This window comes from Nerophis ophidion, linkage group LG18 (genome assembly GCF_033978795.1).
Source record: "Nerophis ophidion isolate RoL-2023_Sa linkage group LG18, RoL_Noph_v1.0, whole genome shotgun sequence".
Lineage (NCBI taxonomy): Eukaryota > Metazoa > Chordata > Actinopteri > Syngnathiformes > Syngnathidae > Nerophis > Nerophis ophidion.
This window is the reverse complement of record NC_084628.1, coordinates 44076861-44103028: the sequence shown is the minus strand read 5'-3', so window position 1 is coordinate 44103028 and position 26168 is coordinate 44076861. Positions and strand designations below refer to the sequence as shown.

General features: G+C 39.1%; 1 protein-coding gene across 1 annotated transcript in view; it reads left to right on the top strand.

Moving 5' to 3' along the window:
• The window catches only part of cux1b (cut-like homeobox 1b), a 207058-nt gene extending 195710 nt beyond the window's left edge, over positions 1–11348 (top strand). Inside the window, exons 15-22 of the mRNA XM_061878198.1 lie at positions 129–323; positions 2621–2733; positions 2795–2911; positions 2966–3049; positions 5491–5547; positions 5627–5707; positions 5777–5841; positions 10694–11348. Of these exons, the coding sequence (XP_061734182.1) occupies positions 129–323; positions 2621–2733; positions 2795–2911; positions 2966–3049; positions 5491–5547; positions 5627–5707; positions 5777–5841; positions 10694–10742 (761 nt within the window). The 3' untranslated portion in view covers positions 10743–11348. The remainder of the gene's footprint in view (positions 1–128; positions 324–2620; positions 2734–2794; positions 2912–2965; positions 3050–5490; positions 5548–5626; positions 5708–5776; positions 5842–10693) is intronic.
• The last annotated feature ends 14820 nt before the right edge of the window (positions 11349–26168 follow it).

The window sequence follows — 26168 nt, the reverse complement described above, 5'->3', positions numbered from 1 at the left end:
AAACAAGTATTCTCAGAGAAAAAGGGTGCGTCTTTTTTACAGTTTGTCAGACACAGGTGAGTACCTACAATCACGGATGATGTCATATTTAAAGGAAGTTACTCATGTGTCCTTGTCTGCCCCCGCAGGTCGCCATGCGGACCTGCAGGCGGAGTTTGCAGCGGCGGTGCGGACCAGCTTGGAGCAGAAGGAGCTGATCCTGCGTCTGGAGCAGGACCTGAGCACCGTCCAGACCTTGTCCTCCCTGCCTCGACCTGGCGCCGACGGCGCCGAAGTCTGCAACATCCCCGAGCCCGTCAAGGAGGCCTCCGCCATGTTTACCGGTACGTCCGCTTTTTGGTTGCATCGAACGCTGTTTCTTTATTTTTTTTTTGGTTGCATCGAACGCTGTTTCTTTATTTTTTTTTTCCTTTTTATTTACAAGAATCGCACAGAATGTTCATCAAAAATAACAAAATAGACTTAAGCAAATCCCAGCTTTGCAATATTTTAGGAATAGAAATGTTATATAATAATAACTTTAATAATGGTGATTCAAAATATTAAACAACACACGTTAATTACCGTATTTTTCAGTACAAGTCACTCCTGCTGAAAATGCATAATAAAGAAGGAAAAAAACATATAAGTCGCATTTTCGGGGGAAATTTATTTGATAAAAGCCAACAGCAAGAATAGACATTTGAAAGGCAATTTAAAGTAAATAAAGAATAGTGAAGAACAGGCTGAATAAGTGTAGGTTATATGAGGCATAAATAAGCAACTGCTATGTTAACCTAACATATTATGGTAAGAGTCATTCAAAAAACTATAACATATAGAACATGCTATACCTTTACCAAACCATCTCTCACTCCTAATCCATAAATCCCATGAAATCTTATACGTCTAGTCTCTTACGTGAATGAGACAAATAATATTATTTGATATTTTATGGTAATGGGTTAATAATTTCACACACACTGTATTTTTCGGAGTATAAGTCGCACCTGCCAAAAATGCATAATTACGAAGGAAAAAAACATGTATAAGTCGTAAAATATCACATAATATTATTTATCTCATTCACGTAAGAGACTAGACGTATAAGATTTCATGGGATTTATGGATTAGGAGTGAGAGATAGTTTGGTAAAGGTATAGCATGTTCTATATGTTATAGTTATTTGAATGACTCTTACCATAATATGTTAGGTTAACATAGCAGTTGCTTATTTATGCCTCATATAACCTACACTTATTCAGCCTGTTCTTCACTATTCTTTATTTAGTTTAAATTGCCTTTCAAATGTCTATTCTTGCTGTTGGCTTTTATCAAATAAATTTCCCCAAAAAATGAGATTTATACTCCAGTGCGACGTATGGTTTTTTTTTCCTTCTTTATTATGCATTTTCAGCAGGTGCGACTTATACTCCGAAAAAAAGGTGTGTGTGTGTGTGTGTGTATACATTATATGTGTGTATATGTATGTATATATATATATATGTGTGTATATATATGTGTATATATATGTATGTATATATATATATGTGCATATGTATGTATATATGTGTATATATGTATGTATATATATATATGTATATTTATAATTATTTATATATATATGTATATATATATGTGTGTATGTATATATATATATGTGTGTATATATGTGTATGTATATGTATGTATATATATATATATATGTGTATATATATATGTATATACTTGTGTATATATATATATATATGTGTGTATATGTATATATATGTGTGTATATATATATGTATATATTTAGGTATATTTGTATATATATATATATGTATGTATATGTATATATGTACGTATATGTGTATATATATATGTATTTATGTATATATGTATGTATATATATATATGTATTAATGTGTGTGTATATATATATATATATATATATATATGTATATATATGTATTTTTTATTTATTTATTGCTCTTTTTATCTTTGGATGAACATTATGTGAACTCGAAGTAATTGTTATTTTTTGGTTCTTTGTTACTCTTTTTGAATCACAACATTGTATTATTTGATCATGTTGTACTGCATTGTAATCTTTTCTTTTGTGATAGTGTGATGTTTTTTTGCCTGGACCCCAGGAAGAATGTTTTCCACTGCGGTGTAGACTAATGGGGATCTTTAATAAACTCAACTCCACTAAACTAAGGCAGGACTTGAGTTCTGAGTGGACATTGTATTTAAAGACGGAACAGTTGTTGTTTTTAATATCAATAATAATAATACATTTTATTTGTAAAAAGCACTTTACATTGAGCAGACAACCTCAAAGTATTACAGTGCATAAAAAACAACACTAGAATCACAAATCGCTGCCCCCAACATGTAAAGTAAATAGTAGTGTAAAACAAAAATAACTCCAACAGCCTAATAGAACTAGCACACACATCTCTAAAAAAAAAAAGGCTTTTTGAAAAATAATGGTTTTTAAGCCTTTTTTTAAAGCATCCACAGTCTGTGGTGCCCTCAGGTGGTCGGGGAGAGCGTTCCACAGCAAAAAAGGCCAGTTTGTTACATCTCACCCCGTGCCTAATCAAGTGTCTGCTTAGTGTCTATCGCAATGGGATCAAGCTGTGATTTTGTCCAGATTCTGTCATCAACATCCACTCCGAGCTGCCCCAAGGTCAGATGGACTCTCTGCTGTCCATCATCTCCAGCCAGAGGGAGAGGTTCCGCTCCCGCAACCAGGAGCTGGAAGGCGTGAGTGGCCACACTTGCATCTCTCTCCCAACCAGCCCTGACCTCGGTCTGCGTCCCGCAGGAGAGTCGCTCCATGCAGCAGACCATGCAGGCCCTGCAGGGTGAGCTGGACAGCCTGCGAGCCGACAACATCAAACTCTACGAGAAGATCAAGTTCCTGCAGAGCTACGCCGGCAAAGTACGTTTGTTGTGATCGTCTCTGTTGCAACTCTGACCCACGTTGGATCTGCAGGGCGGCGGCGGCGACGACGCGGTGATGAGATACTCCTCGCAGTACGAGGAGAGGCTGGACCCTTTCACGTCTTTCAGCAAGAAGGTACAAACACCTCACATCCCAAGATGACAACTTTCAATTATCCTTGGCTCGTACTCACTAATTAGCTGCTCAGATTCAAAGAAAGGAAGAATGTTTTTGGAATATCAATCTCAATTATCAATGTGCTTATTTTTGAAGGAGACTTTAAGGCAGGGGTGTCCAAACTTTTTCCACTGAGGGCCGCACACTGAATAATCAAAGCAAGCGGGGGCCATTTATTTTAAAGACCAATACAATATATGTAGAAAAAATATACTTTTAGGGACCCCAAACTTGAATAATAATGAAAATAATAATACTGAATAATGACACATTTTTAATATTCTTTTTGACCAAAACCCTTCGGGGTCCCCGGGATCAAGCCTGAGTGGAGGCCTAAATGTATATTTTTTTATACATATATTGTATTGTTTTTTAAAATAATAAATATGAAAATGGCCCCCGCTTGCTTTCATTGTTCAGTGTGCGGCCCTCAGTGGAAAAAGTTTGGACACCCCTGCCCAAACTGGTCCCAAAAATATTTTTTGCAAATCAATACTTATAATACTATTTATTAGGGGTCGGGGAAAAAATTGATTCGAATATGAATCGAATGTTGTGCGATTCAGGATCAATTCTCATTTTTTAAAAATCGATTTTTTTTTTTTCAATCCAACAAAACACTACACAGCAATACCATAACAATGCAATCCAATTCCAAAAGCAAAGCTGAGCCAGCAACACTCAGAACTGCAATAAACAGAGCAATTGAGAGGAGACACAAACACCACACAGAACAAACCAAAAGTAGTGAAACAAAAATGAATATTATCAACAACAGTATCAATATTAGTTATCATTTCAGCATAGCAGTGATTAAAAATCCCTCATTGACATTATCATTAGACATTTATAAAAATAATAAAAAAGAACAATAGTGTCACAGTGGCTTACACTTGCATGGCATCTCATAAGCTGGACAACACACTGTGTCCAATGTTTTCACAAAGATAAAATAAGTCATATTTTTGCTTCCTTTAATAGTTCAAACAAATTTACATTATTGCAATCAGTTGATAAAACATTGTCCTTTACAATTATAAAAGCTTTTTTTTTTTAAATCTACTACTCTGCTAGCATGTCAGCAGACTGGGGTAGATCCTGCTGAAATCTATGTATTGAATGAATACAGAATCCTTTTGAATCGGAAAACTATCCTTTTTGAATCAAGAATCGAATCGAAAAAAATCGATATATTATCGAATCGTGGGACACCCAAAAATTCACAGCACTAATATTTATAATGCATTAAAGAAAAAAACATGTGTGTTCTTGTCTGACATAAACATTGTGAACAAGAGGCACAATTCCAAAAAAGTGCAGTTCACTTTGAAGTTTTTTAAGTTACCTTAAAAAATTAATCATTACATGTTAGTGGCTGGGCTTCACGGTGGAAGAGGGGTTAGTGCGTCTGCCTCACAATACGAAGTTCCTGCAGTCCTGGGTTCAAATCCAGGCTAGGGATCTTTCTGTGTGGAGTTTGCATGTTTTCCCCGTGACTGCGTGGGTTCCCTCCAGGTACTCCGGCTTCCTCCCACTTCCAAAGACATGCACCTGGGGATAGGCCCCTCCCACCTCCAAAGACATGCACCTGGGGATAGGCCCCTCCCACTTCCAAAGACATGCACCTGGGGATAGGCCCCTCCCACTTCCAAAGACATGCACCTGGGGATAGGCCCCTCCCACCTCCAAAGACATGCACCTGGGGATAGCCCCCTCCCACTTCCAAAGACATGCACCTGGGGATAGGCCCCTCCCACCTCCAAAGACATGCACCTGGGGATAGGCCCCTCCCACCTCCAAAGACATGCACCTGGGGATAGGTTGATTGGCAACACTAAAATGGTCCCTAGTGTGTGAATGTTGTCTGTCTATCTGTGTTGGCCCTGCAATGAGGTGGCGACTTGTCCAGGGTGTACACCGCCTTCCGCCCGACTGTAGCTGAGATAGGCACCAGCGCCCCCCGTGACCCCAAAAGGGAATAAGCGGTAGAAAATGGATGGATGGATGTTAGTGGCTTATTTTTTTACAAAGCAAAATAAAAAGGTCTCTGAATTTTACCAAAAATATATATTATTAAAAGAAAATGTAAACAAACAATTAGGAAAATGTTAAGGAGAATATAAGTTTATGACACTTCATGATGCATTTGTTAGTTTGGAAATGTCATATTTTTGGTGAAAAGTGATGTGAGAATGTCATCTTAAAGATGCTGGGGAGACTTTGTCATGAGTTTAGAATTCTTTATGAAGATCCCTTAAATAAATAAATGTGTGTGTGTGTGTGTGTGTGTGTGTGTGTGTGTGTGTGTGTGTGTGTGTGTGTGTGTGTGTGTGTGTGTGTGTGTGTGTGTGTGTGTGTGTGTGTGTGTGTGTGTGTGTGTGCGTGTGTGTGTGTGACAGGAGCGCCAGCGTCGCTACCTGAGCCTCAGCCCCTGGGACAAAGCAACCCTGAGTCTGGTAAACACAAACATAAACATAAACAAACATGTCCAGGATGCTCAGCACACCCACTTCCTGTTTTGGTTTTGTCCCTCAGGGCCGAGTCATCCTCTCCAACAAAATGGCGCGGACTGTGGCCTTCTTCTACACCTTATTCCTGCATTGTCTGGTCTTCTTGGTGCGTCACAGTCTACTTTCTTTGTGTGGCGGGGAGGAAAAAGTCTCTAAAAGGTGAACTATTTAACAGGTGTTGTACAAGACGGCTTGGAGCGAGAGTATTGGCAGAGACTGCTCCACTTTCTGCGCTAAGAAGTAAGTTTATTTGGATGGAGATGTACTTACTACAAACCCTGTTTCCATATGAGTTGGGAATTTGTGTTGGATGTAAATATAAACAGAATACAATGATTTGCAAATCCTTTTCAAGCCATATTCAGTTGAATATGCTACAAAGACAATTAGAATTTCATGGCTGCAACATGTGCCAAAGTAGTTGGGAAAGGGCATGTTCACCACTGTGTTACATCACCTTTTCTTTTAACAACACTCAATAAACGTTTGGGAACTGAGGAAACTAATTGTTGAAGCTTTGAAAGTGGAATTCTTTCCCATTCTTGTTTTATGTAGAGCTTCAGTCCTTCAACAGTCCGGGGTCTCCGCTGTCCTATTTTACGCTTCATAATGTGCCACACATTTTCCATGGGAGACAGGTCTGGACTGCAGGCAGGCCAGGAGAGTACCTGCACTCTTTTTTACGAAGCCACGCTGTTGTAACATGTGCTGAATATGGTTTGGCATTGTCTTGCTGAAATAAGCAGGGGCGTCCATGAAAACGACGGCGCTTAGATGGCAGCATATGTTGTTCCAAAAGCTGTATGTACCTTTCAGCATTAATGGTGCCTTCACAGATGTGTAAGTTACCCATGCCTTGGGCACTAATGCACCCCCATACCATCACACATGCTGGCTTTTACACTTTGCGTGGATAACAGTCTGGATGGTTCGCTTCCCCTTTGGTCCGCATGACACAATGTCGAATATTTCCAAAAACAATTTGAAATGTGGACTCGTCAGACCACAGAACACTTTTCCACTTTGCATCAGTCCATCTTAGATGATCTCGGGCCCAGAGAAGCCAACGGCGTTTCTGGATGTTGTTGATAAATGGCCATTGTTTTGCATAGTAGAGCTTTAACTTGCACTTACAGATGTACCGACCAACTGTATTTAGTGACAGTGGTTTTCTGAAGTGTTCCTGAGGCCATGTGGTGATATCCTTTAGAGATTGATGTCGGTTTTTGATACAGTGCCGTCTGAGGGATGGAAGGTCACGGTCATTCAATGTTGGTTTCCGGCCATGCCGCTTACGTGGAGTGATTTCTCCAGATTCTCTGAACCTTTTGATGATATTATGGATGTAGATGTTGAAATCCCTAAATTTCTTGCAATTGCACTTTGAGAAAGGTTGTTCTTAAACTGTTTGACTATTTGCTCACACAGTTGTGGACAAAGGGGTGTACCTCGCCCCATCCTTTCTTGTGAAAGACTGAGCATTTTTTGGGAAGCTGCTTTTATAGCCAATCATGGCACCCACCTGTTCCCAATTAGCCTGCACACCTGTGGGATGTTCCAAATAAGTGTTTGATGAGCATTCCCCAACTTTATCAGTATTTATTGCCACCTTTCCCAACTTCTTTGGCACGTGTTGCAGCCATGAAATTCTAAGTTAATTATTATCTGCAAAAAAATAAAGTTTATGAGTTTGAACATCAAATATGTTGTCTTTGTAGCATATTCAACTGAATATGGCTTGAAAAGGATTTGCAAATCATTGTATTCTGTTTATATTTACATCTAACACAATTTCCCAACTCATATGGAAACAGGGTTTGTAGTTCCAAGCATGTTTTACTCAATACAGTTCATCACATCTCAGCAACAAGTGTGTTCAAATTCCGTGTGTGTAACAAAACTTGAGAGAAATATGTATCTTACGTCTATTTTACCACATTTTTTAAATCATAGTTCAAACGTCGTTTAAAATATCGGAACAAGATTGTTTTCTTGAACACCTTTTATGCTTTGATGGGAACAATTGGATACATTTTAGTCGTCTACAATCCTCAATGTGAGAATCTTTGCTGACACATTTAAGTTTGGAGATGTTGGAGAGGGGGCGGGGTCAAAGGCATCGTAATATAAGATAATTATGTACTTAATATAGTTCATCACATCTCAGCAACAAGATGTAATATTTTACTGACATCATTTAGGACCAAAACACTTAAAACAAGTCAAAGACTAACATGACATTTGCTTAGTGAGAAGAATGATCTTATCAGACAGAAAATAAGCAAATATATCCTTTGTTTGACATATTTCATCTTACTTAGATTGCAGTTATTGCAGTGCACATCATTCAAAAAGTCAGAATTAGCCAGAAGGCAAGTTTTCATCTGCAGTCCCCTGGCTGGCCATGATGTAAAAAAGCAGTAAAATTACAATTTAAAAGAAAGAGAGAGAAAGAGAATAAAAGCACATAATACATAAATATGATAACAAATTAAATACAACATAACTTTTATCTTGATAATAAGCCACATTTTCTATTTTTAAATATTTCACCTATTTGTTTTAAATCAGGGGTCACCAACCTTTTTGAAAGCAAGAGCTACTTCTTGGGTACTGATTAATGCCAAGGGCTACCAGATTGATACACACTTAAAGAAATTGCCAGAAATAGCCAATTTACTCAATTTACCTTTAATAAATAAATATATATATATATATATATATATATATATACATATATATATAAAAAAAAGGGTATTTCTGTCTGTCATTCCGTCGTACATTTTTTTCCTTTTACAGAAGGTTTTTTGTCAATCATCAATCAATCAATGTTTATTTATATAGCCCTAAGTCACAAGTGTCTCAAAGGGCTGCACAAACCACAAGGACATCCTCGGTAGAGCCCACATAAGGGCAAGGATGGAGAATAAATGATGACAAAAACACTTAATTGAACAGTTTAAAAGAGGAGAAAACAGGAAAAAAATTAAAATTAAATTTTGAAACAGTTTATCTTTAATTTCTACTCTTTAAAATTCAAAGTTCAACCGAAAAAAAAGAAGAGAAAACTAGCTAATTCGAATCTTTTTGAAAACATTTAAAAAATAATTTATGTAACATCATTAGTAATTTTTACTGATTAAGATAAATTTTAGAATTTTGATGACATGTTTTAAATAGGTTAAAATCCAATCTGCACTTTGTTAGAATATATAACAAATTGGACCAAGCTATATTTCTAACAAAGACTAATCATTATTTCTTCTAGATTTTCCACAACAAAAATGTTAAGAAATTCAAAAGACTTTGAAATAAGATTTAAATTTGATTCTACAGATTTTCTAGATTTGCCAGAATAATTTTTTTGAATTTTTATCATAAATTTGAAGAAATATTTCACAAATATTTTTCGTTGAAAAAACAGAAGCTAAAATGAAGAATTGAATTAAAATGTATTTATTATTATTTACAATAATATAAAATTACTTGAACATTGATTTAAATTGTCAGGAAAGAAGAAGAAGGAATTTAAAAGGTAAAAAGGTATATGTGTTTAAAAATCCTAAAATCATTTTTAAGGTTGTATTTTTTCTCTAAAATTGTCTTTCTGAAAGTTATAAGAAGCAAAGTAAAAAGATAAATGAATTTATTTAAACAAGTGAAGACCAAGTCTTTAAAATATTTTCTTGGATTTTCAAATTCTATTTGAGTTTTGTCTCTCTTAGGTTGAACAAATGAACCTTTTAATAGGGACCCAAACAAGTTTTGCGTTGAATATAAACAAGCAAGGCTTATATAACTTTATAGTCACATTTAAAACGTGAGTTTCAAATTATGATAATAATGATTAAAAAATATCAATGGCATATCAAAATTAAATTTCAATAAAAACTGGGGGAGCGGGGTTTGGTGGTAGCGGGGATGTATATAGTAGCGTCCCGGAAGAGTTAGTGCTGCAAGGGATTCTGGGTATTTTTTTCTGTTGAGTTTATTTTGGGATGTTCTCCCGAAATGTGTTTGTCATTCTTGTTTGGTGTGGCTTCACAGTGTGGTGCATATTTGTAAAAGTGTTAAAGTCGTTTACACAGCCACCCTCAGTGTGACACTTATGGCTGTTGATCAAGTATGCATTGCATTCACTTGTGTGAGTTAAAGCCGCATATATTACGTGACCGGTCCGGCACGTTGTTTGTATGGCGGAAAAGCGGACGTGACGACAGGCTGTAGAGGACGCTAAAGGCATTGCCTTCAAGGCCCGCCCCCAATATTGTTGTCCGGGTGGAAATCGGGAGAAATTCGGAAAAATGGTTGCCCTGGGTGATTTTCGGGAGGGTCACTGAACTTTGGGAGTCTCTCGGGAAAATGGTGAGGGTTGGCAAGTATGAGTATCAGCGGGGAATGTAGTGTTACTGAGGCATTGCCGCTCTATGATACTAATCTTCATTTGATATTACCTCAAGGGCCAAATGAAATTACACGGCGGGCCAGAGTTTGACAGCCATGCTCTAACCCAGGGGTAAGGAACCTATGGCTCTAGAGCCAGATGTGGCTCTTTTGATGACTGCATCTGGCTCTCGAATAAATCTTAGCTGACATTGCTTAACACGATAAGTAATGAATAATTCCGCTGGTAATCACAGTGTTAAAAATAACGTTCAAATTGTAAAACCTTCTCATGCATTTTAATCCAACCATCCGTTTTCTACCGCACCTGTTCAAGAAGTGCATCAATGGTAAGAAGTATTATATTTATTATTGGTTAGCTTTAGAATAACAATGTTATTAAAAATAATAAGAGACTTATTATACTCTAAAAATGTTGGTCTTACTTAAAAATGCACGCATTTAGTTGTGTTCATCCATCCATCCATTTTCTACTGCTTATTCCCTTTGGGGTGGCAGGGGGGCGTTAGTGCCTATCTCAGCTAAAATCGAGCGGAAGGTGGCGTACACCATGGACAAGTCGCCACCTATATGGCTCTCACGGAAATACATTTTGAAATATCTGGCTTTAAGGGCTCTCTCAGCCAAAAAGGTTCCCGACTCCTGTTCTAATCAATACTTTTGACATCTTTTTGTGTTTGACTCTCAGGTACGCTGACCACTTGCACCGCTTCCATGAGAACGAGCAAAACCTCTGAAGCAGAGATATTATTCCACAACCTAAAACCAAGAAATCTTTCAGCCTCCTCTTTAAGGAAGACACACACACACACACACACACACACACACACACACACACACACACACACACACCTTTTGTTACTGCTATGAGTAAAGTTGGCCACTGGAGGGCAGTGTAGCGCCGTTTACTCTGCAATCCTATTTCTTTTTCTTCTCTTTTCATTTGAAATATTTAATCCCTTGCAGGCAATATTAGGCACAAAACATGAAGAAATGCTGATCTTAGTCTTATAGCAAATGGTTTGTGGTGTTTATTAAGGTTCTATCTACTCAACAATACAATATAACTGAATTAATGACAGACCTGTCCATGTAAAAATGATAGTTGTCATGGCAGGATGAAGGAATATGTAGTAGTTAACTGATGAAGGAATATGTAGTAGTTAACTGAGCTCCCCACAGATTTAAATGGACTTTTCAATCCAGATCTCATTAGTGTTGGTGGCTTTTTAGGAACTAATCTTTGCTTTGTCTACTAAGAATGGATTATCTGCTCAACATAAAGTGTGCATGCTAGTTACTGGTTTCGGGCCTAAATAGATGAATAAAGATGATACAGCAAACATTTGCATTGTTGAGCATGAATAATAATGTTTCATATTGTGTCACATGACCATTTCTGATAACTGCATGGGAATGTTTTTCACGTGTGATGCAAGAGTAAACATAACCTCATATTTTGGGGGGAAAACAGACAGACAATATTTACTTTTCTGTCCAGCACTTTATTTCCCATACAAGTATCAACCAACACTGACATTTATTTTATATAATAGTCCTGCTTCTCAAACTCAAGTCCACTTGGCTTTTTAAATACCACCATTATGACCAAAATTACTATACAGTAGTGTAGTAGACCTAAGTATTCATTAAGTACCACCATCATGACCAAAATTACTATACAGTAGTGTAGTAGACCTAAGTATTCATTAAGTACCACAATAATGACCAACATTACAATACAGTATTGTAGTAGACCTAAGTATTCATTAAGTACCACCATCATGACAACATTAAGTTGCAAGATGGCGGCGCCCGGACGGGCTGCGACACTGCGGTGCTCTTGCTAAAGATGGAACATTTGGCGGAAATGCCGGACAGTTCTGCAGACTTCATGGCTGGCTCGCATCGTGGTCACTCCGTGATCACGTACGACCGCCAGACACTTCTGGATATGGACACATCGGGCCGTTTTGGACTGATAGACGCGGGCGTGCTAAACATGCTAACTAGCATGGGAATACATCGGCGGCTACATCCAGCGGCCTGTGAAGCAGGGGAGTCTAGTAGCAGCGGGGGCCGTCTACGGAGCAGACGCCAGCGGTGTGATCGGAAACGCGGATGTCGAGCGGGGCTAAAAACAAAGCAGAAGGCTAATCCCCACAGAACACCCCTTCCCTCCACCCTGAAGACGGATTTAAATAAGGGATGCGAGACTACTGGTCTGGGTAAGGAGTCAGTTAAATTAGAACATGTTTTTTCTGCTTTGAGTGTTTCAGAGTTGGACATGTGTTTTACTGAGGTGGCTAACTATGATGCGTGCAGTTTATCAAAGCAACAAACAAACAATCGGAACATTCCCGTCGTATCAATTCCTAGATATGGTCGTAATTATACTGAATGCACTGGGCATAATAAACACAACATTATTAATATTGCTACTACGGATAATTTGATCAAAAATTCCCTAAAACAGCCCACTACCTATAATATAGGTTTTTTAAACATAAGATCATTGTCTCCTAAAACGTTGTTAGTTAATGATATCATCAGAGACAACAATCTTAACGTCATCGGTCTCAGTGAAACCTGGCTTAAACCAAACGACTTTTTTGCGCTAAATGAGGCATGTCCTCCTAACTTTACACATGCGCATATTGCCCGTCCGCTTAAAAGGGGTGGGGGGGTCGCACTAATATACAACGAAAACTTTAACCTTAGTCCTAACATAAATAATCAATATAAATCGTTTGAGGTGCTTACTATGAGGTCTGTCACACCGCTGCCTCTACACCTGGCTGTTATCTACCGCCCCCCAGGGCCCTGTTCGGACTTTATCAATGAATTCTCAGAGTTCGTTGCTGATCTAGTGACACACGCCGATAATATAATCATAATGGGGGACTTTAATATCCATATGAATACCCCATCGGACCCACCGTGCGTAGCGCTCCAGACTATAATTGATAGCTGTGGTCTCACACAAATAATAAATGAACCCACGCATCGCAACGGTAATACGATAGACCTAGTGCTTGTCAGGGGTATCACCGCTTCCAAAGTTACGATACTCCCGTATACTAAAGTATTGTCCGATCATTACCTTATAAAATTCGAGGTTCAGACGCATGTTCGTCAAACTAATAATAATAATAACTGCTATAGCAGCCGCAACATTAATACGGCCACAACGACAGCTCTTGCTGACCTACTGCCCTCGGTAATGGCACCATTCCCAAAGTATGTGGGCTCTATTGATAACCTCACTAACAACTTTAACGACGCCCTGCGCGAAACCATTGATAACATAGCACCGCTAAAGTTAAAAAAGGCTCCAAAAAAGCGCACCCCGTGGTTTACAGAAGAAACTAGAGCTCAGAAATTATTATGCAGAAAGCTGGAACGCAAATGGCGCACGACTAAACTTGAGGTGCACCATCAAGCATTTAGTGATGGTTTAATAACTTATAAACGCATGCTTACCTTAGCTAAAGCTAATTATTACTCAAATCTCATCCACCGCAATAAAAACGATCCTAAATTTTTGTTTAGTACGGTAGCATCGCTAACCCAACAAGGGACTCCTTCCAGTAGCTCCACCCACTCAGCTGATGACTTTATGCAATTCTTTAGTAAGAAAATTGAAGTCATTAGAAAGGAGATTAAAGACAATGCGTCCCAGCTACAACGGGGTTCTATTAACACTGACACGATTGTATATACGGCGGATACTGCCCTCCAAAATAGTTTCTCTCGTTTTGAGGAAATAACATTAGAGGAATTGTTACAACGTGTAAATGGAATAAAACAAACAACATGTTTACTTGACCCTCTTCCTGGGAAACTGATCAAGGAGCTCTTTGTATTATTAGGTCCATCAGTGCTAAATATTATAAACTTATCACTTTCCTCGGGCACTGTTCCCCTAGCATTCAAAAAAGCGGTTATTCATCCTCTTCTTAAAAGACCTAACCTCGATCCTGACCTCATGGTAAACTACCGACCGGTGTCTCACCTTCCCTTTATTTCGAAAATCCTCGAAAAAATTGTTGCGGAGCAGTTAAATGAACACTTAGCGTCTAACAATCTATGTGAAACCTTTCAATCCGGTTTCAGGGCAAATCACTCGACGGAGACAGCCCTCACAAAAATGACTAATGATCTATTGCTAACGATGGATTCTGATGCGTCATCTATGTTGCTGCTCCTCGATCTTAGCGCTGCTTTCGATACCGTCGATCATAATATTTTATTAGAACGTATCAAAACACGAATTGGTATGTCAGACTTAGCCCTGTCTTGGTTTAACTCTTATCTTACTGATAGGATGCAGTGTGTCTCCCATAACAATGTGACCTCGGACTACGTTAAGGTAACGTGTGGAGTTCCCCAGGGTTCGGTCCTTGGCCCTGCACTCTTCAGCATCTACATGCTGCCGCTAGGTGACATCATACGCAAATACGGTGTTAGCTTTCACTGTTATGCTGATGACACCCAACTCTACATGCCCCTAAAGCTGACCAACACGCCGGACTGTAGTCAGCTGGAGGCGTGTCTTAATGAAATTAAACAATGGATGTCCGCTAACTTTTTCCAACTTAACGCCAAAAAAACAGAAATGCTGATTATCGGTCCTGCTAGACACCGAACTCTATTTAATAATACAACTCTAACATTTGACAACCAAACAATTAAACAAGGCGACACGGTAAAGAATCTGGCTATTATCTTCGACCCAACTCTCTCCTTTGAGGCACACATTAAAAGCGTTACTAAAACGGCCTTCTTTCATCTCCGTAATATCGCTAAAATTCGCTCCATTCTGTCCACTAAAGACGCTGAGATCATTATCCATGCGTTTGTTACGTCTCGCCTCGACTACTGTAACGTATTATTTTCGGGTCTCCCCATGTCTAGCATTAAAAGATTACAGTTGGTACAAAATGCGGCTGCTAGACTTTTGACAAGAACAAGAAAGTTTGATCACATTACGCCTATACTGGCTCACCTGCACTGGCTTCCTGTGCACTTAAGATGTGACTTTAAGGTTTTACTACTTACGTATAAAATACTACACGGTCTAGCTCCATCCTATCTTGCCGATTGTATTGTACCATATGTCCCGGCAAGAAATCTGCGTTCAAAGGACTCCGGCTTGTTAGTGATTCCCAAAGCCCAAAAAAAGTCTGCGGGCTATAGAGCGTTTTCCGTTCGGGCTCCAGTACTCTGGAATGCCCTCCCGGTAACAGTTCGAGATGCCACCTCAGTAGAAGCATTTAAGTCTCACCTTAAAACTCATTTGTATACTCTAGCCTTTAAATAGACTCCCTTTTTAGACCAGTTGATCTGCTGTTTCTTTTCTTTTTCTTCTATGTCCCACTCTCCCCTGTGGAGGGGGTCCGGTCCGATCCGGTGGCCATGTACTGCTTGCCTGTGTATCGGCTGGGGACATCTCTGCGCTGCTGATCTGCCTCGACATCTCTGCGCTGCTGATCCGCCTCCGCTTGGGATGGTTTCCTGCTGGCTCCGCTGTGAACGGGACTCTCGCTGCTGAGTTGGACCCGCTTTGGACTGGACTCTCGCGACTGTGTTGGATCCATTGTGGATTGAACTTTCACAGTATCATGTTAGACCCGCTCGACATCCATTGCTTTCCTCCTCTCTAAGGTTCTCATAATCATTATTGTCACCGATGTCCCACTGGGTGTGAGTTTTCCTTGCCCTTATGTGGGCCTACCGAGGATGTCGTGGTGGTTTGTGCAGCCTTTTGAGACACTAGTGATTTAGGGCTATATAAGTAAACATTGATTGATTGATTGATTAAATTCAGTAGTGTAGTAGACCTAACTATTCATTAAGTACCACCATCATGACAACATTAAATACAGTAGTGTAGTAGACCTAAGTATTCATTAAGTACCACCATAATGGCAACATTAAATACAGTAGTGTAGTAGACCTAAGTATTCATTAAGTACCATAATAATAACCAACATTACTATACAGTAGCACAGTAGACCTAAGTATTCATTAAGTACCATAATAATAACCAACATTACTATACAGTAGCATAGTAGACCTAAGTAGTCATTAAGTACCATAATAATGACCAACATTACTATGCAGTTGCGTAGTAGACCTAAGTATTCATCAAGTACCACAATAATGACCAACATTACTATATTGTCGCATAGTAGACCTAAGTATTCATTAAGTACCCCATAATGACAACATTAAATACAGTACTGTAGTAGACCTAAGTATTCATTAAGTACCATAATAGTAACCAACATTACTATACAGTAGTATAGTAGACCTAAGTAGTCATTAAGTACCATAATAACAACCAACATTACTATGCAGTTGCGTAGTAGACCTAGGTATTCCTTAAGTACCACCATAATGACAACATTAAATACAGTAGTGTAGTAGATCTAAGTATTCATTAAGTACCACCATAATGACAACATTAAATACAGTAGTGTAGTAGACCTAAGTATTCATTAAGTACCACCATTGTGACAACATTAAATACAGTAGTGTAGTAGACCTAAGTATTCATTAAGTACCACCGTCATGACAACATTAAATACAGTAGTGTAGTAGACCTAAGTATTCATTAAGTACCACCATCATGACAACATTAAATACAGTAGTGTAGTAGACCTAAGTATTCATTAAGTACCACCATAATGACAACATTAAATACAGTAGTGTAGTAGACCTAAGTATTCATTAAGTACCACCATAATGACATTAAATACAGTAGTGTAGTAGACCTAAGTATTCATTAAGTACCACCATCATGACAACATTAAATACAGTAGTGTAGTAGACCTAAGTATTCATCAAGTACCACCATAATGACAACATTAAATACAGTAGTGTAGTAGACCTACGTATTCATTAAGTACCATAATAATAACCAACATTAAGTACCAACATCATGACAACATTAAATACAGTAGTGTAGTAGACCTAAGTATTCATCAAGTACCACCATAATGACAACATTAAATACAGTAGTGTAGTAGACCTAAGTATTCATTAAGTACCATAATAATAACCAATATTACTATACAGTAGCATAGTAGACCTAAGTATTCATTAAGTACCACCATAATGACAACATTAAATACAGTAGTGTAGTAGACCTAAGTATTCATTAAGTACCATAATAATGACCAACATTACTATGCAGTTGCGTAGTAGACCTAAGTATTCATTAAGTACCACCATAATGACAACATTAAATACAGCAGTGTAGTAGACCTAAGTATTCATTAAGCAGCACAATAATTACCAACATGACAATTAAGTTGCGCAGTAGACCTAAGTATTCTTTAAAAAACAAGGCAAGTATATTTAATATGTTTGGCCTCTGTAACAGTACACAAAGTTTGATTAGTAACACTGTGTTTGAATGGAGGTGCTGCTACGGTGCACCACTAGATGGCACCCGCTTACCACACTTTGACAATCACTCATAAAATTTGATGGCAAAGCCTGGAAAAAAAAAAATCCTAACTGCCGCCCTGGTGCACTTTGATGAGGTCATCAGTGGTGTGGAAGTCACATGACCACACACAATGGTGAAGTCAACTGTATTTATATAGCACTTTTCCTCTAGAGACTCAAAGCATAGTGAAAGCCATTTATTGACATCTTTAAGCACCATTTTAGTGGATGGCACCTGGAGCCGGGGGTCAAGTGTCTTGCCCAAGGGCACAGCGGCAGTGAGCGGGATGTATTTCCTTTTAGATGATGTCATTGTCATGCCCACACATATGTGTGTGTTACTTTCAGATGATGTCATTGTCATGCCCAAACATATGTGTGTGTTACTTTCAGATGATGTCATTGTCATGCCCAAACTTATGTGTGTTACTTTCAGATGATGTCATTGTCATGCCCAAACATGTGTGTGTTACTTTCAGATGTCATTGTCATGCCCAAACATATGTGTGTGTTACTTTCAGATGATGTCATTGTCATGCCCAAACTTATGTGTGTGTTACTTTCAGATGATGTCATTGTCATGCCCAAACATATATGTGTGTTACTTTCAGATGATGTCATTGTCATGCCCAAACTTATGTGTGTGTTACTTTCAGATGATGTCATTGTCATGCCCAAACGTGTGTGTGCAAATATGTGTGGACATCCCTGAACAAGTGTAAGAAGAAGAGAGCACACCCAACCTTGGTAATAATAACAAACAGGCTTTGCTACACATCTTAAAGCCTGCCAGCTGGTCATCCAGTGTCCTGGCAGCAGTGAATGTGTTGATGTTGTTCCTCAGCCAGCAGAATGATTTAGTTATTTGTACACACCAGCATGAGTCTTCATCCCTCTGGGCTCCATGGCAACAAGGAGACATTGCAGCCTGCATGGACCCTACTGGTCACCTTTACACATGTCTCCTTCCTCCCTAGTCTCCTCCTCCCTTGCCAAGAAGCACAGCCTCCACCTGGAGAATGACACAGGTGAGCCTCATCTTTTCTTCACAGCAGTGGAAGGGTCATGCTAGTCCTAAGTATTCATCAAGTACCACCATAATGGCAACATTCAAGGCCTACTGAAATGAGATGTTCTTATTTAAACGGGGATAGCAGGTCCATTCTATGTGTCATACTTGATCATTTCGCCATATTGCCATATTTTTGCTGAAAGGATTTAGTAGAGAACATCCACGATAAAGTTCGCAACTTTTGGTCGCTAATAAAATAGCCTTGCCTGTACCGGAAGTAGCAGACGATGTGCGCGTGACGTCACGGGTTGTGGAGCTCCTCACATCTGAACATTGTTTACAATCATGGCCACCAGCAGCGAGAGCGATTCGGACCGAGAAAGCAACAAGTTCCCCATTAATTTGAGCGAGGATGAAAGATTTGTGGATGAGGAAAGTTAGAGTAAAGCACTTTAAAAAAAAAAAAAAACGGCTCCAGGCGACAGCAGTGTGAGCAATTCAGATCTTACTAGACACATTCACTAGGATAATTCTGGAAAATCCCTTATCTGCTTGTGTTAATAGTATTTTAGTGAGATTATAAAGTCATGCCTGTCACTCGGAGGGCTGCGGTGAACGCCAGTGTCTCTGAGAGAAGCCAATGCAGGAGCTAAGATCACAGCTGCCTTTTTGAGCTGCAGGAGGAGGTCACATAATCCACTGAAGTCTCCAGTAAGAGCCGACTTAATATCACAATTTTCCCATCCATAAACTTGCTGGTTGACCTAGAAAAACTATCAGACTGTGTGGTCGCTAGTAGTGGCTTTCAGTAGGCCTTTTAATACAGTAGTGTAGTAGACCTAAGTATTCATTAAGTACCACCATCATGACAACATTAAATACAGTAGTGTAGTAGACCTAAGTATTCATTAAGTACCACCATAATGACAACATTAAATACAGTAGTGTAGTAGACCTAAGTATTCATTAAGTACCACCATCATGACAACATTAAATACAGTAGTGTAGTAGACCTAAGTATTCATTAAGTACCACCATCATGACAACATTAAATACAGTAGTGTAGTAGACCTAACTATTCATTAAGTACCACCAGAATGACAACATTAAATACAGTAGTGCAGTAGACCTAAGTATTCATTAAGTACCACCATCATGACAACATTAAATACAGTAGTGTAGTAGACCTAACTATTCATTAAGTACCACCAGAATTACAACATTAAATACAGTAGTGTAGTAGACCTAAGTATTCATTAAGTACCACCATCATGACATTAAATACAGTAGTGTAGTAGACCTAAGTATTCATTAAGTACCACCATAAAGACAACATTAAATACAGTAGTGTGGTAGACCTAAGTATTCATTAAGTACCACCATAATGACAACATTAAATACAGTAGTGTAGTAGACCTAAGTATTCATTAAGTACCGCCATCATGACAACATTAAATACAGTAGTGTAGTAGACCTAAGTATTCATTAAGTACCACCATCATGACAACATTAAATACAGTAGCGTAGTAGACCTAAGTATTCATTAAGTACCACCAGAATGACAACATTAAATACAGTAGTGTAGTAGACCTAACTATTCATTAAGTACCACCAGAATGACAGCATTAAATACAGTAGTGTAGTAGACCTAAGTATTCATTAAGTACCACCATCATGACGACATTAAATACAGTAGTGTAGTAGACCTAAGTATTCATTAAGTACCACCATCATGACGACATTAAATACAGTAGTGTAGTAGACCTAAGTATTCATTAAGTACCACCATAAAGACAACATTAAATACAGTAGTGTAGTAGACCTAAGTCTTCATTAAGTACCACCGTAATGACAACATTAAATACAGTAGTGTAGTAGACCTAAGTATTCATTAAGTACCACCATAATGACAACATTAAATACAGTAGTGTAGTAGACCTAACTATTCATTAAGTACCACCAGAATGACAACATTAAATACACTAGTGTAGTAGACCTAAGTATTCATTAAGTACCACCATCATGACAACATTAAATACAGTAGTGTAGTAGACCTAACTATTCATTAAGTACCACCAGAATGACAACATTAAATACAGTAGTGTAGTAGACCTAAGTATTCATTGAAAACAAGGCAAAGGTTTTATTTAACAAGTTAATTTAATATTTTGTCCACAGTAATATTAACACACAGTAAGACTGTGTTGGAAAGTAAAGCGCTGTACTTTAATCACTTAAATGTGTTTAGTTTACCACAAGACAGAGCCTGCATACCACATAGAATATTTAAAACAATATTTTGATATAAAAAAATATGAAATATATCATCTCTTTTGATTATTGTGGCACTGTGTTGTTGTTTCACTGAGGCATAGAGCTGGCTGTCACATATTAATATTCATGGTCCTTTTTGCCAGTAGTTGTTTCTTTGAACACATACACCATCCATTCATTCATCCATTCATTCATTCATTCTTCTCTGTGTGTTCATTGTCTGCCAGACAACTCATTTCAATCTCTTAATCCGCCTTCACAGCTACAGTTTGTCCCCTCTTCCATCATCTTCTTCCTTTCATTCCACACACACACACACACGCACACACACACCCACTCACACATTCTTGTATTTGTTACCTTCTTGACACCTTTGAAAAAATGCCTCCCTCTTTAGGACCACCTTTCTAGAAGTATAAAGATGCGTATTTACATTAATTATATATGCATACTGTGCAAATGTAAAAAAAAAGGTAAGCTTTTAGTTTAGTTTTTTAATTTTTTTGTTTGTAATTGGTGTGCAATCTTCATTTACTTCAAGTTATTAAAGTATATCTATACACATATTTGTTTATTTTTAATAAATTTTAGCCAATGGGGGCACATTTCAGTTTCTTACACACACTTTTGTATTTGTTACCTTCTTGAGACCTGAGATAAATGCCTCCCTCTTTAAGACCAGCCTTTCTAGATATATAAAGATGTGTATTTACAACATTAATAATATATACATACTATGCAAATGTAGAAAGGGTAAGCTTTTAGTATTTTTACTTTTATTGTAATAGTTTTTTAATATTCATTATTTACTTAAAGTTATTACAGTATGTCTCTATACACTAGAGATGTGCAAATAGGCAATTATATCATCCGCAACCGCAGAACCAAAATCGTCATCCACCCGCCGTCCACCCGAACCAACATTTTATCAGGACTGTACCCGCCCGCCAACTGCCCGCTGAATTACATCAGAGGTTGGCCACCTTTACCACTCGCAGAGCTATTTAAACCTGTTTTACAGAGTAATGAAGACAATTGGAGCCACAGACGTTGTTGCGACTATTCAATAGCGTTCATCCTGATGCCAAGAGTATGGGCGTGTTGTGAAGCCATTGCCTTTGACACCTTCAACAATGTGTACAAACCGATTTTTGGTCCAGCAACTTGTTGTGTGCAGCTTCCGCAACTACACGTTCAAGATTGAAAGGCATACTGGGTGATACAAAGTACACTGATGGTTGTGATATAAACAACTTTAACACTTAGTAATATGCGCCACGCTGTGCAGCCACACCAAACAAGATTGACAAACACATTTCGGGAGAACATCCTCACAGTAACACAACACAACAAATACCCATAATCCTTTGTATCCATGTCAAAGCCTGAATATATTTTACGACCCCAACCCCGCCCACCTTACCGACGCACGTGGGGTGGCGGGGTTTGCTGCTAGCGGGGTGTATAAAATAGGACGTGTCATGAATGCAAAGGATTCTGGGTACTTGTTGTGTTACGTTTATGTTGTGTTACTGTGAGGATGTTCTCCCGAAATGTTGTTGTCTTTCTTAATTGGTGTGGCTTCACAGCGTGGCGCATATTACTAAGAGTGTTAAAATTGTTTATATCACAACCATTAGTGTACTTTGTGTCACCCAGTATGCCTTGCAGTCGTGTGCGTGTTGCTGCCACACACAACATGTTGCTGGACTGACAAGTAGATCTTAAATGCTGTAGAAGGCGACAAAGCCAATGGCTTCATAACATGCCCTAATACTTATTATCTGGGTGACTGCCGGCAGTCATTAAAGTGAATAATAGCGTCTCCTATTGTCTTCTTTGCCTCATGACACGGGTCCTAAATGGCTCTTTGAATGGTAAAGGATACCGATCCCAGAACCATGTATATCAAATATTTCCGGATGGTTCAACCGCCACTCGCCCGAATCTAATTAAAATCTATTTTTTCGTCATGTCACCCACCCGACCCGCAGTTTATCTGTGGATGAGACCCCAAACCGAGCATCTCTACTATACACTTTTTTTTAATTAATTTTGGCTAAAAGGGGCCCATTTCAATTTCTTACACATATTTTTGTATTTCTTACCTTCTTGAGACCTGAGAAAAATGCCTAGCTCTTTAGAACCAGCCTTTCTAGATATATAAAGATGTGTATTTACAACATTAATAATATATGCATGATATGCAAATATAAAAAAGGTAAGCTTTTAGTATTTTTGTTTTGTTGTTTGTAATTGGTTTTTAATCCTCATTATTTTCTTCAAGTTATTACAATATGTCTCTATATTCATATTTATTTAATTTTTTTTAATATTAATTTAAGGGGTGGAGCACTTCAAATTTCTTACACACACTTGTTATTTCATATGTTGACCAGAGGGGGCGCACTTTTAAAAGCGACGCACAAGTCAATTTTGAAAATTCTTCCTTTTAGGGACCACCCTCATTTTGACCAGCAGGGGTGCTAATGAGACATTGTCTCTGAGATGCAATATTATTGGGACCATGATTTATGTCATCACTTCTTCACACCTCCTCATATGGAAGATACTTTTCCTTCTTCATGTCTCAAAAAGGCTAGAAATACAAGAACACACACACACACACTCCTACGCTCCCTCCTTCCTCCCCATGGGTGTTACCATGGAAACAGACCTCCTCAGTCAGGTGTTGTTGTTACTCTCCTCCTGCATACACACTGACATTGTCCTCGGATTGGAGATTTGGGTCCATGGAGCAGGTTTCTGGGCCCCTGATGGACCCCGCCCCCAAGTCCCCGCTACAAAGTGTGTTTCGCTGCCTCTGGTCTTTTCTAATCTGGATGTCTTAGGAGCACAAAGACCACACTAGAAGGAGGAAAACCGTGTTCATGACTTCATAACACCAGTGCTGATGTTCATGACTTCATAACACCGGTGCTGATGTTCATGACTTCATAACACCGGTGCTGATGTTCATGACTTCATAACACTAGTGCTGATGTTCATGACTTCATAATGCCGGTGCTGATGTTCATGACTTCATAACACCAGTGCTGATGTTCATGACTTCATAACACCGGTGCTGATGTTCATGACTTCATAATGCCGGTGCTGATGTTCATGACTTCATAACACCAGTGCTGATGTTCATGACTTCATAACACCGGTGCTGATGTTCATGACTTCATAACACCGGTGCTGATGTTCATGACTTCATAACACCAGTGCTGATGTTCATGACTTCATAACACCGGTGCTGATGTTCATGACTTCATAACACTAGTGCTGATGTTCATGACTTCATAATGCCGGTGCTGATGTTCATGACTTCATAACACCAGTGCTGATGTTCATGACTTCATAACACAGGTGCTGATGTTCATGACTTCACAACACCGGTGCTGATGTTCATGACTTCATAACACCAGTGCTGATGTTCATGACTTCATAACACCAGTGCTGATGTTCATGACTTCATAACACAGGTGCTGATGTTCATGACTTCATAACACCGGTGCTGATGTTCATGACTTCATAACGCCGGTGCTGATGTTCATGACTTCATAACACCGATGCTGATGTTCATGACTTCATAACACCGGTGCTGATGTTCATGACTTCATAACACCGGTGCTGATGTTCATGACTTCATAACACCGATGCTGATGTTCATGACTTCATAACACCGATGCTGATGTTCATGACTTCATAACACCGGTGCTGATGTTCATGACTTCATAACACCGGTGCTGATGTCCATGACTTCATAACACCGGTGCTGATGTTCATGACTTCATAACACCGGTGCTGATGTTCATGACTTCATAACACCGGTGCTGATGTTCATGACTTCATAACGCCAATGCTGATGTTCATGACTTCATAACACCGATGCTGATGTTCATGACTTCATAACGCCAATGCTGATGTTCATGACTTCATAACACCGGTGCTGATGTTCATGACTTCATAACACCGGTGCTGATGTTCATGACTTCATAACACCAGTGCTGATGTTCATGACTTCATAACACCGGTGCTGATGTTCATGACTTCATAACACCGGTGCTGATGTTCATGACTTCATAACACCAGTGCTGATGTTCATGACTTCATAACACCGGTGCTGATGTTCATGACTTCATAACACCGATGCTGATGTTCATGACTTCATAACACCGGTGCTGATGTTCATGACTTCATAACACCGGTGCTGATGTCTGATGTTCATGACTTCATAACACCGGTGCTGATGTTCATGACTTCATAACACCGGTGCTGATGTCTGATGTTCATGACTTCATAACGCCAATGCTGATGTTCATGACTTCATAACACCGGTGCTGATGTTCATGACTTCATAACACCGGTGCTGATGTTCATGACTTCATAACACCGGTGCTGATGTTCATGACTTCATAACACCGGTGCTGATGTTCATGACTTCATAACACCGGTGCTGATGTTCATGACTTCATAACACCGGTGCTGATGTTCATGACTTCATAACACCGGTGCTGATGTTCATGGCTTCATAACACCGGTGCTGATGTTCATGGCTTCATAACACCGGTGCTGATGTTCATGGCTTCATAACACCGGTGCTGATGCTCATGGCTTCATAACACCGGTGCTGATGCTCATGGCTTCATAACACCGGTGCTAATATTCATGTCTTCATAACGCCAGGCTTTGACAAAACCCTGTCGGTCGCCATTAAGAGACAATTTGTGCTGGTATCTTTTTGACTTTACTGAAGTGTTGTCATCCGTGTTTCAGTGTGACTGCCAGACTATTTTGGGCCCAGCGCCAGTCAGAGGTCATGTGACATCATGACATGAATCATCTCCCGCCGCAGGGAGCGACAACAACAGGTAAGTGCTGTTAGCGACATGACAACATGTCACCTGAGGATGCTCACTGACACTGGCAGCAGCTGCCGTGATTACAACAACATTAATGATGGACGGCCGCTAATGAAAGCTATAGCTTTCCAGGCAAGATATTCTGCTTTCTTCATCTAAACATTCTATTGCAGCCCTGGAAGGATCAGCGATGATACTCTGTATGATCATAGCCAGCCTTAAATGACCCTATTCAGTTCTGGTGAGTGAATGAAGAGCACACTTAGTCAACAGCGACACATATCACACTAAGAGTGGCTGTGTAAACTACGCCAACACTGTCATAAACATGTGCCATATAGTGAGACCTCACTAAACAACACTGTCATAAACAGGTGCCATATAGTGAAACCACACTAAACAACACTGTCATAAACATGTGCCATATAGTGAAACCACACTGAACAACACTGTCATAAACATGTGCCATATAGTGAAACCACACTAAACAACACTGTCATAAACATGTGCCATATAGTGAAACCACACCAAACAACACTGTCATAAACATG